The sequence below is a fragment of the Podarcis filfolensis genome (assembly GCF_964270895.1).
Source record: "Podarcis filfolensis genome assembly, chromosome: 3".
Classification (NCBI taxonomy): domain Eukaryota; kingdom Metazoa; phylum Chordata; class Lepidosauria; order Squamata; family Lacertidae; genus Podarcis; species Podarcis filfolensis.
In genome coordinates this window covers 27,758,146-27,770,570 of record NC_139606.1, presented here as the reverse complement: position 1 = coordinate 27,770,570, position 12,425 = coordinate 27,758,146, and the positions used below count along the sequence as shown (strand labels likewise).

Sequence of the window (12,425 nt, the reverse complement as noted above, 5' to 3'; positions counted from 1 at the left end):
GAGTGACTGGGGGGGGGAAAAAAAGAAGCATTCTAACAAGATGGTCTGACTGACCTTCAGGAATGGACCTTCAGGATTTAGCTCCTGAGCTAAATCAGAGCAAATGGAAATACATTAAAGAATGTTCTATGACAAGTGTTTCCTGAAAATGAGCTGCCCTCAACCATAACCTCATAAGCAAAGAGATGAAGGCATTTAGGTTGGGGAACAAACACTAAGAATATCTGTTTTATTTTACACAAGCCTAATTGGATCAGTATGAAAGCTGGGGGGGAAACCTGAACCACAGACCAAGAAAACTCTCCCAACATTGTGGGAGAGTTATTGACATATAATGAAAGGTCTTCTAATCGCTTCAAAACCAGCTTCAGACACAGAAAGTAAACTGTGGTGAGATAACAAACATTACTGTGGGATGGAATAAAAACAATGGGAAAATACTTGGCCATCTGAGCTAATTCAAGTCAATATGGCTAGATAACAGTTGCTGACGGGCAAAAGAGGAAAGAAGAGCTCCCGCCAGGTGCCAGCTACATGGTGGACTGTTCCAGGTGCTCTGCTTACGCCATGTTGGTACTCAAGATGACCCCATCCTTAATTGGTAGTAAGCTGTAGCACAGAGCTCATACATAGCTTGCTTTGATCTCCACTAATTGGCCAGCTTGGATGGTACCCTTATCTGTGGGCCTGGTAGGTTGGGCACAAAGAGGAGAAACATTGGCAATGTTTGGGCATTTGCCACCTGTTTTCCCGTTTGACAAATGCTATTCCATTGTATAATGAATGTATGCATCTTAGCTTGGGTGCGGACAGTCCCTCACTGGACTAAGCCATCTCCTTGCTGTGGAGTCCGTCCCACAGGTGCTCTTCAATAAAAACACTGCAAGTGGTCACTCTGGCGTTTTAGACTTTTTCCTTGGTTCTTCAGCGAAACCCAAACTCCTGTGAGCCCTCTGGCTCTGCAGGGCGCAACACTATAGACACTATGGCATAGAGGCTTCTAGAACATGCATTCAGTGTGCCTGCAAAGGATGCTGGCCAGGTTGAAACAAGCCTACAAATCTCTTCCACATTTCTGTTGACTTAGATCAGGCATCCCCACACTCAGCCCTCCAGCTGTTTTGGGACTACAACTCCCACCATCCCTAGCTAACAGGACCAGTGGTCAGGGATGATGGGGACTGTAGTTCCAAAACATCTGGAGGGCCGAGTTTGGGGATGCCTGACTTAAGTAGTACAGTGGTACCTATGGTTGCGAACAAGATCCGTTCTGGAGCCCCGTTCGCAACATGAGCAGAACGCAACCCGCGTCTGCATGTGCTCAGGTCGCGATTCGCCGCTTCTGCGCATGATGTCATTTTGAGCGTCTGCGGCGAAACCCGGAAATAACTCTTTCTGGTTCTTCCAGGTCACTGCGGGACGCAACCTGAAAAGATTTAACCTGAAGCAAACGTAACAAGAGGTATGACTGTACTTTCATAAGCAGAGGCTGAATGGCCATCTGTTATGGATGCTTTAGTTGAGATTATTGCACTGCAGCGAGTTGGACTCAACGACCCTTGGGATCCCCTTTCCAAGTGTTCTGTGAATCCTATGTTCCTGGAGTAAGTTCACTGAGAGAGGCAGCCAGGCCATAGCAGTGAACACAAGAGTTGTGCTATGCTTTCAACACATCCAGCTCCCTTCCTGTGTCCTGTCAGAGCAAGAGCTCTGAAGGGGTGGGGAGCAGCCGTAATGGTTCAGACTCACTGCTTGATTCTTCCACAAAGGGGGGAAAAGGAGGGTAGCACTGAAAAGAAAACAGAGAAGAAGAGATCCTAACAGCTGCTGGCTAGTAGACAAATCCACTGAAATGAATCCAACGTTCTCCAATTCTTTCACAAAGTAGTATCTCTTGTGCTGCGCTGTCTGCAAGATCAAGTTCCCTATGGTTTTCTGGGTTTGTTTTGCACCCCCTGCCCTGTTACTTTGATGGTAGTTAGTGGTTTCCACTAACTATGCTTAGTTTAAAAACTTTAAAAGCTTAAAAACATCTTCCAGCAAAAAAGGGGGGGGGGTCAAACCATGATGCCCTTTTTTCATTGAAGAATTTGCACTGAAGTAGATCTATAATTTACTCCTCATCGATTTTACTACCATGCAGGATATATCACCTCTATGATATAAATCAGGCTTCCTCAGCCTCAGCCCTCCAGATGTTTTTGGCCTACAACTCCCATGATCCCTAGCTAGCAGGACCAGTGGTCAGGGGTGATGGGAATTGTAGTCTCAAAACATCTGGAGGGCCGAGGTTGAGGAAGCCTGATATAAATACTAAAATGTAAGGTCTCTGTAAGAACAAGCCAGCTTCAGAACCACAGAGGTTAGTGGTAAACCACAGAGGTTAGTGGTAAAACCACGATCCTGGGTTTGAATGCAATGACTAAATTTAAATGAAATTGGCCCCCAAAGCTGCCAAAGTGCTCCTACTAGGAGTGTGTACACACTATGCCTTTAAAGCACATTCAAAGCACATTCTCAAAGAATTCTGGGCATTGTAGTTTTCTCTTCACAGTTACAATTCCCAGAAATCCTTAACAAACTACAGTGGCTGGATTTGTGTGTTTGTTTTTTTAAGGGTGGATGCAAGGAGGGCAGGAAAGGCAGGGGTGGGGTGGAAGCCCAACCAGTGTGTGCAGTGCTAAGACATGGTTTAGCATGAAATGTAAACATATCCATAAATGGGCTAAGGATTTTGGTTATAATATTCAGTTAGAGTCATGGGGAAAGTTATGGAACGAAGGAATTCAATTTACTGCCTGTGGTGCTTTAAAAGAAAAGGTTATGATAATGATGTATAGATGGTATATAACACCAACTAAACTTGCTAAAATGTATAAGAAATAAGGAAATGTAAAGAAAAGGATGGAAATTTCTATCATATGTGGTGGACATGCAGTAAAGTAAAACTTACTGGGAAATGATATATAATGAGTTAAAGAAAATGTACAAAAGTACATTTAAAAAAAAAAAACAGAAGCATTTTTATTGGGTATAGTAGGTGAAGAAATCCCGAAAAAAGATCAGAAATTATTTATGTATGCAACAATGGCAGCAAGGATTATTTTAGCCCAAAAATGGAAGCAGCAGGAATTACCAACAACAGAAGAGTGGCAGATAAAGATGGTGGAATATGAAGACTGGCGAAACTGACCTGGAAAATCCGAAACCAGCGCGATCAAGCCTTCCCAAAAGATTGGAATAAATTTGTACAATATTTGAAGGAAATTTGTAAACAGTTAACAACACTTAGGGAATTAGGGAAACCATTAGACGGGAGGGAGGGAAGTCGATTAGCTCATATAAGCAAAAACATATGTGAATAACAAGGATGTATTTAAATGTTATGAAATGGAAAATTAACAAAAATAAATAAATAAATAAATAAATGCCACTGGTGTAAAATAGAAGTGCTATGAACCAATCATTTGAGGCAATGGGATTGCTGTGGGCTCAAGCTGCTGCTTTCAATATATGTAAACCTTTCCAAACCATTTCATATTTCCTGTGCATCTCAACTATTATGAAGTCACTTGTCCTATAGCGCTTGCCCTTTCCCATTAAAAGAAACCCCCCAAAAAATGCTTAGCACTTAAATCCCAAGTGACATGAATATGAAAGTCAATCTATCGAATGCCTAAGAAAACAAGGGTTCGTTCTGTCCCTAAAAACTCCCTACAATAAAGAAAGCAACATTCTAAGACCGTTTAACAGGACTCAGACGCTTAATGTTTACAGATTTCAATAGAATTTGGAACAATTTAGCAACACTAACTTCTGCTAAAAGGGCTGAAATCCAAATTAGCAAAATACTTATACTAACCCAAGCAAAGGGGGGGGTTGGGGGTGACAGGAGGTATAATGTCAGTTTTTAATATCCCAGCAATGTAACATTAATTAAGTTATATCATTAATATTGTGCTCACCGCCGAATATCTTCTGGAACTCTAGGATGCTGCCAGTACGGCAAAGGCTGAAATTTTTCTTTGCCGCATGCAACGTAGAAATGGTTATGTTCTAGCTCATCAGACCCATGTACAGACTGGCCATTTAACGTAAACAGTCTGTAAGAAATGCATATTGAAAAAGTAAGTATATTATACCTATCAACAGAATACAGTCCCTCCAGTGTGCATAATTATCAGCTCCACTAGCAGCTTGTTTAATTATAACTTTGGAAAAACCAAGAAAATTGGTTCCATTTTTCTGAAGCAACTTTCAAAGGCTACCAGGGCGTAGCCAAGGGGGAGGCAGGTAAAGGCAGCTGCTCCTCCTGAATCAATACAAATAAATAAAAATACATAACTGAGGTTCTGCCCCGTCCCAAACAAGAGTCCTGCCCTCAATAATCAGCTCCCAACTGATTAAAAACAGAATAAACATTTAAAAATTCCCTAAACAGGGCTGCCTTCAGATGTCTTCTAAAAGTCAAGATAGTTGTTTATTTCCTTGATATCTGATGGGAGGGCGTTCTACAGGGCAGGCGCCAACACCGAGAAGGCCCTCTGCCTAACAAAAGGCTTGCCCCCCCCCCAAATCTACACTCATGAAGACTACACTGGCCCAGTGCAGACACAATGCTGGCCACCCAAATAACTATAGAAAGCCCACAAGTAGGGCATGTGGGCAATATACCTCTCTTGCTGTTGCTCCTCAGGAGTTGGCCTTCAGATACTTGCTGTCTTGCTTCAATAGCTAGTAGCCACTATGAATGTGACTCAGCTGCTTTTAAAGTAATCTAAGGCTGTGTATACAATCCCGTCTACTCTGCATCTGGTGTACTCCCACCGTCTTCAGAAGTTGTGTACACATGACATTAGCCACATAAGCACTGCTTACCTATGGATACCCCCAGAGCGAGAAGACACTTTTTCATTTATCAATCCAAGGACACCATTCCAACTTTTCAGCGTGAACTTGGGGAGGAGAATTTTCACAGGCGGTATCAACATGTCTCCATTTGTGAAAACACTATCAAAAAGACATAGGAACAAGCTATTTTAAGTAAGGAAACTTCTGGGGGGAAATATTATATTTAGAAAATTACTTTGATAAGAATATGTTTCATTAGGAATCCAGCTAGTTACATTTCAGGGACAAGCTTCAAATCTCAACCTCTCCGACAAAACATTTTAACTCATCAGATAGTATTGTATATTTTCACCCATTTCCATCTGACATGATAGGGGAAACAAAAGTGAAATACGTTCAGTTGGAGAACCCAAGGAAGATACAGCCTTTGAAAATTCAATTACTTTCTCCTATACCGACAAAAGATGTCCTCAACAATTCCCAGAGGAAATAAACCACAATCCTTTTAAAGAGATAATAGAATCAATTGATTTCTTCAGCGAAGCTCACATTAGAAAATGGCTCTTCCTCTACCTGCAAAGATCCATGGAACCACTTTGAGACTAAAGCTGTAATCTTAAGTATACTGACCTGGAAGTTAAGTATAAATGAAATCAATGGGACTTACTTCTGAGTAAATATGATTAGGAACTGGGCTGCAAAAGCTTTGAAAAGAAGCAAAAGTTTGGATAAATCACAGACAGACACTAAGCCAGTTGAAGTACCTATATATTTTTGGAGAATGGCTATTCCAAATCTCCACTCCTCTATTTCCCCCTGCTTAAAGTGTGTCTGTGTAGTGGGGCATCATTCCTCCTACAGTAATAGTGTAATCAAACGAAGAACCAACACACACAATACAGCAACAAGATTTGCTGAAAGGATTTTTCTTAACACTGCTGTTAACTTCCTTAAAGCACGTTACTACGAAAGGGGTAGTAGTTCTACTCTCTCATATGAAAAGCTAAACAACACATCTGATATATAAGGCTGGGTTAACTGTGACTACAATAGTATGTTGTTATTTAGTCGTTTAGACGTGTCCGACTCTTCGTGACCCCATGGACCAGAGCACGCCAGGCACTCCTGTCTTCCACTGCCTCCCGCAGTTTGGTCAAACTCATGTTCGTAGCTTCGAGAACACTATCCAACCATCTCATCCCCTGTCATCCCCTTCTCCTTGTGCCCTCCATCTTTCCCAACATCAGGGTCTTTTCCAGGAAGTCTTCTCTACTCATGAGGTGGCCAAAGTACTAGAGCCTCAGCTTCAGGATCTGTCCTTCCAGTGAACACTCAGGGCTGATTTCCTTCAGAATGGATAGGTTTGATCTTCTCGCAGCCCATGGGACTCTCAAGAGTCTCCTCCAGCACCATAGTTCAAAAGCATCAATTCTTCAACGATCAGCCTTCTTTATGGTCCAGCTCTCACTTCCATACATCACTACTGGGAAAACCATAGCTTTAACTATACGGACCTTTGTTGGCAAGGTGATGTCTCTGCTTTTTAAGATGCTGTCTAGGTTTGTCATTGCTTTTCTCCCAAGAAGCAGGCGTCTTTTAATTTCGTGGCAGGAGTGCTAAAGATCCAGCTCTGTATACTTGACCCCAACCTACTTTCACATCCTGCTTTAGCATCACAGAGTGTATCAATAAAACTACATTATGGCAGTGGTTCTCAAACTTTTCCCCACAGATCACTTCAGAATTGCTGAGGGTCTTGGTGGACCACTTAATTATATGCTGTTGTAGCAATGGTAACATGTTGTGCTAGATGATGCCTGGTTTTTAATTGTATCTTTACGGACACAGTGTGTATCATCACCTGGATGAAGCTCCTCTTTAAGTCTGTGAAGTGCTATAGTTCATTACTTTTGGGGTGAGAGACTGACTCAGGTGTTCTTTCCAGTCTACAGTATTCCCATTACAGCTGACCCTGCTCCAGAAGTCTTTTATGCATAAACTGGCTTTTCTTGATAGAAACTAAGAGAGCTGCAGAGCTCAAGCTTTTAAGATTCTGCTAACCATTCAGCTGGTTAATTTGGCTTCTAATAGAGTATTTCATACTTGCTTCTAACCTGTTACCCCCTGGCCTAAAGGCTGCAGAGAGATAAGACAGAAAATGAGAAGGTTCATTCTGGGGCAGCAAAGATCACAATCTGGCTAGTTAGCAGTATATTTGAGGATTTGATATTACAGCTCTCTGCTTCATTCCAAAGAATAGCACTGCATGATTTTCTAAGCTAATAATTTATCACAATTATATTCCACCTTTTCCTCTAAAGAAATTAAGACAGAATAAATGCCCCTGCCTCTCCCATTTTATCCTATTTACTAAATCCACCAAAGTTAATAGACATGATGATTTTACTCTGGTTCTATTTTGCCACCACCACTCATTTTTGAATCCGTGTACACATAAATTTGCCCAGAATTATCCTAGCGAAATACTGCGTATTGGTGTTCTTTCTCCCAAGCCACCTTCAAGGCAACTTGAACATGGTAACATTGAAACCTGGGTCTGTGCATTTGAGCTTTCCTTATGAATTTCCAGGGGTGGAAACTGTGTGGGGAAACAGTTGGGCAATACCATAAGGTGAAGACATCACTACCCAGTTTCCACTTACTGGTGTGGGCATACAGCACGTGGCTTCAGTACCCATCAAGCCATGCTAATGTGCACAGCAACAGGCAAACTGAACTTGAAAAACACACAGAGAAAGCAACCTCGATGTGTTTTAAGCCACTAATGTGTACACAGACTTAAGTTCATTAATTTCAATGAGTCTACTCTGATTAAAGGTAACAACTTAGTTGAATACAGTTCCTAAACATCACAAGTAACAGGACCTCAACAGATATTTAATTCACATTACAACAACTGTTATTGTGTGTGTGGTTACAAGTGCATTTTTATCTTATAAATATTCAAATATCATCCCTAGTACAGCTATGTACCCAAAATTGCAAGGTACAAACCTCCATGATCTGATATACAATTCTGGTCTCAAATCAAATAGGTTTATTGTTCAAGCAAAAGGCAATGACAGACTTGTAGCAATAGTATTAACAAAATAATACAGAACATCCATCCATAAAAATGAACCACCATCATCTATTATGTAAGAGAGAGACGTTACCAGAGACACCAACAAACTCAAATCCAGCGTGATTTCAGATTAAGTCTCAAGTCAAATATTCATATTTGGCTGCTTCTATTTAAAACAAAATTCTAAAAGCCACAGAGGTTGCTATCAGAGGATATTTGGGGCCATCTAGTGGAATTCTCAGGGCATAGATACAAACCATGAACCCTAAATTAAAATGAATTTCATTTACAAATATAATTGTGCCAATAATAAATATGAATAGTCCAAAGAAGGTATTTGTTAGTCCTTCCGGTCAAGGATATCCCAACCCATTTTCAAGTACTTTTTAAACACTCCCATCCCTGCCATTTTGCTTTACATAACTCAGAAGTCTGAAAAAGTAAGAATTAGATTGTCTTTATGTGATACCCCTCAATCCAGATAAGCAATACAAATTGTTCAAATACAAGTTGCTGTGAATGATGAAACACTGTGAAAGCCTGGTACTTTGCTTACTTCCTTTGTACTACAAAAGAACTAAAGACAGCAGAATGCTCTGCAAAACTTCTCTCACATGGAGACAAACTTAAGTTCTGTAATTTATTCCGTGTATTTTTATCCCACCCATTCTCCAAGGAGCTCAGGACGGCATACATGATTCTCTCCCCACAACCAGTACTTTTTTTCCCAAGGGGCACTCAAGGGTACGCAGTACTGGAACCTCTTTTTTGTTGTTGTTAAAAAGAGTAGCACTTACTGTAGCATCACGGTGAGTTAGGTTTCTAGAGAAAAAGCACTGTCCACAGCAATCCTAGGCTAGGCTGAGAGGTAGCAGCCCCGTGTGCAAACCACAGTTAACTGTTTACCATGAATGTGCCCCAATAGTTTTGCTCCTTCCCAGTAGCACACAAAGGGAGCAAAGACTGTCGTGCCCGTTTGCAGCCCTTGTTCTGAGACAAGTGTGGGAAACGTCCAGCCCTTGGATGTTACTGAACTACAATTCCCATAAGACCAATGCACATGGTCAACAGCCAAGGATGATGGGAATTGCTCAGAGACATCTAGATGGCCCAGGATTACCTGCACCTGTTCATAGGGAACATTAAGCTGGGGATTGTTGTTTATTTGTCCCCAGTCTTTGTGCATGACAAGCCATGGTTTGTGCCACGCAGTGGTGTCCTAACTTTTTTCAAAGAGGGCCAGATTTGATGAAAGTGAAGGGCGAAAGTTGTTGAGGTTTTCTCAGGATTTTACCCCAGGAAATAAACTGCCACAGGGGCCAGATTAAACCAACCGGCTGGCTGAATTAAGCCCCTGAAGCGGACTTTGGACGTGCCTAGTGGTGATGTTTCGGACACAGGCAATGACTAGCCTAAGGTCACCTGGTTAACTTCATGCCTAACTAAGGATTTGAACACAGATCCTAGTCAAACACTCTAGGCATCTTTATAGTTATTTTTTATTTCAGAAGAACATTGATAACATCTGAGGATTTGTTCATAATATATGCACTATTTTTAAATAACAACAACAACAACAACCATATACTTACCTAATATTTAGTGGCTTATTATAGTTTGATTGCCATTTGGAAGGTACTTTTATATTACTGTGGACCACGGGTCGAATCTGCCAAAACAGTGAAACTCAAATTGTATGATGCAACAGGTTTATAAAATTTAATAATTAAAGCAGGCAGCATATATAAATAAAATGATATAATTTAAGCTGCTACACTTGCTCAGAAGTTGGAGAAATCCACCAGGAGCCTAAAGTCCCAATTGATATATGATTTGAACTTCCTAGCATGCTGTGTCACAACTACTGCCTTTTCAGCAACCTTTGAAAGTTGCTGTTTGGCACACAGCAGGAGAGTCACTAGCAGGCAGAATGAGGAAGATCCTTCCCTTCAAGGTAAAACAGATGTTCCATGCATGTGAACTATCTGGACTGGGACCCACCCCAATGCTGTCTTCCTGATTAAACCTCCCTAAAACAGCTGTCTATTTACTCCATGGCCAAACTTACAGGTCTCTCTATGGGCAAACTACAGCATCGAAAGACAGTGGGGGTTCTTTTCTTTGCTTCCACTTTTAAACTACCCACTGTTTGCAGTTTTGCATAAACTCGAACAAATCATGGTTAGTCTAAACCAGGAGTAGTCAACCTGGTCCCTACCGCCCACTAGTGGGCATTTCAGGATTCCAGGTGGGCGGTAGGGGGTTCTACACCACATGTTACTGCAGCACTAGTGGGCGGTAAGGAAATTTTACCATCAAGAAAAAAGGTTGACTAAAGGTAAAGGTAAAGGGACCCCTGACCATTAGGTCCAGTCGCGGACGACTCTGGGGTTGCGGCGCTCATCTCGCTTTATTGGCCGAGGGAGCCAGCGTACAGCTTCCAGGTCATGTGGCCAGCATGACTAAGCCGCTTCTGGCAAACCAGAGCAGCGCACGGAAACGCCGTTTACCTTCCCGCCGGAGCAGTACCTATTTATCTACTAGCGCTTTGACGTGCTTTCGAACTGCTAGGTAGGCAGGAGCAGGGACCGAGCAACGGGAGCTCACCCCGTCGCGGGGATTCGAACTGCCGACCTTCTGATCAGCAAGTCCTAGGCTCTGTGGTTTAACCCACAGCGCCACCCACGAAAAAGGTTGACTACCCCTGGTCTAAAGGAGGGGTGGGGAACTTGCAGTCCTCCAGGGATTTAAAAATCACTGGTCATTGGGGCAATGCTGGCTGGAGCTTATGGAAGTTGAGCATGACTTTAGCATAATTTCAAAGGTGCCTTGAACTTGTCTTTTTAAATGAGTTGGTGCTAGGAAGACTGAGCAAACGTTTCCTGCTGCCAAATAAATGAAAACGCCACTTATCAAATACTCACCATCTCATCCCTCTTCTTTCTTTGAGGTTTCTTTGCCCCTATACTGAAATAACTTAAAAGGAAAAATATAATCAGAATAAACAAAATGTTATTCAACAGCTTGCAAATTTAGTTAAAAAATTTGGCCTCACAGAATACAGGACCTTGATTTATCTGAATCTTCTTAGTCCAAATGTAATAACAGAAAAAGAGGCTGCTGTACCACCAGATACAGGCATATGACTTTGAAAGAGCAACTCGTTTTGAAGTCTCAGAGCAGGAGAGAAATGGTATAAGCTTTCACTGACTTAGATGAAGTAGGGATCCCAGACCCTGAGATAATCTGAGGCCCCTCTTTGTGTGCCTCCTCCACGAGAGGTCCAGAGGGTGGCAACACGAGAATGGGCCTTTTCTGCAGTGGCTCCCCGTCTGTGGAATACTCTCCCCAGGGAAGTTTGCCTGGCGCCTTTATTATACACCTTTAGGTGCCAGGCAAAAACATTCCTTTGACATCTTATGCCCTTTTAAAATGTGTTGAGGGGGAGGGTTCCTGGGTGGTTTTGTTTTTATTTTGATTATGTATTTTGTGGTATTTATATTCTGATTTTATTCTGTGAACTGCCCTGAGACTTGAGGGTATAGGGTGGTATATAAATTCAATAAATAAATAAGTAAAGTAAATAATAAACTTGTTACTCTTTAAGGTTCTACAAGACTGTTGTTTTAGAAACATTCAAGTTTTCCACAAATGACTGCCTCATAGAAAATGCTTAAGCATAAAAAAATGAAAAATGACGCTATAAAGTTACTGTACTTTACCATACCCATAAACAGAACGTGCTTGGGATCTTTCAGTTTATTCTAAATCTACTGTGGTGTGGTGTCATTTTCAATTCTTCAACTGTATAAGAAGAGTCACTTCACAGGCATCCAAATTCACAAATTTATAGGCACTTTACAGACTTGTAACCTACAGTGAAACCTCTGCATTCCATGTTTACTCCAAATGTATTGAACTCTCAGAAGAGCAAGGAAATGGATTTTATTTCCTCTGCCCTGAAACACTAATAAACAAATGCAAACAGCAGTCATCCTGCATTTGTGAGGGCATAAGTAGGTTCAAACAAAAATCTGATCAAACGGGTTTGCACTTACAACACAGAGAGGAATGTAAACACAGCCTACTCAAAACCGCTGCTCAGAATTAAAATAAATGGCCTTGAAAGCTGCATTTCAGTATTCAAAGAATTGTTATCTGTGAGTGGTTCCAATTTCTGCCTGCACTTCTCTCCATTAAATTCACCAAGCAAGAACAATGTCAGGAACACGTTGGTATAATGCTTTTTACTGTTGTATTCCAGACAGGAGATTCACATTTAAGTTGGAAATCTTAGATGTTTTTACTCAATCACCCTTTAGTGAAATAGTAAGTAATCATAAGAGTCTGCAGACTTGTTTTGGGCTCGTAACCAAGGGAATGAAGGAGGGAAAGAAAGAGGATTGGCAACGGAGAGCAGAATAGTGAACACCATCAAAGAGCACTGGAAAGGGAGAAGACACAAAGCAGGAAAAGAAGTTGTTTGCGT

The 12,425-nt window shown here is 41.5% G+C and overlaps 1 protein-coding gene across 5 annotated transcripts in view; it reads right to left on the bottom strand.

The window, feature by feature from the left end:
* Positions 1-12,425, bottom strand: part of DCDC2C (doublecortin domain containing 2C) — a 55,638-nt gene that overhangs the window by 41,105 nt on the left and 2,108 nt on the right. For all 5 annotated transcript variants that reach the window (XR_014546473.1, XR_014546474.1, XM_083607292.1 and 2 more), the window contains exons 2-5: positions 10,861-10,912; positions 9,529-9,605; positions 4,879-5,010; positions 3,966-4,103 (exon numbers count right to left, since the gene is read on the bottom strand). Coding sequence is in view for 3 of the 5 variants with exons in the window: in XM_083607292.1 (XP_083463418.1) it covers positions 3,966-4,103; positions 4,879-5,010; positions 9,529-9,605; positions 10,861-10,912 (399 nt within the window). In the remaining 2 variants the exon portion in view is untranslated. The remainder of the gene's footprint in view (positions 1-3,965; positions 4,104-4,878; positions 5,011-9,528; positions 9,606-10,860; positions 10,913-12,425) is intronic.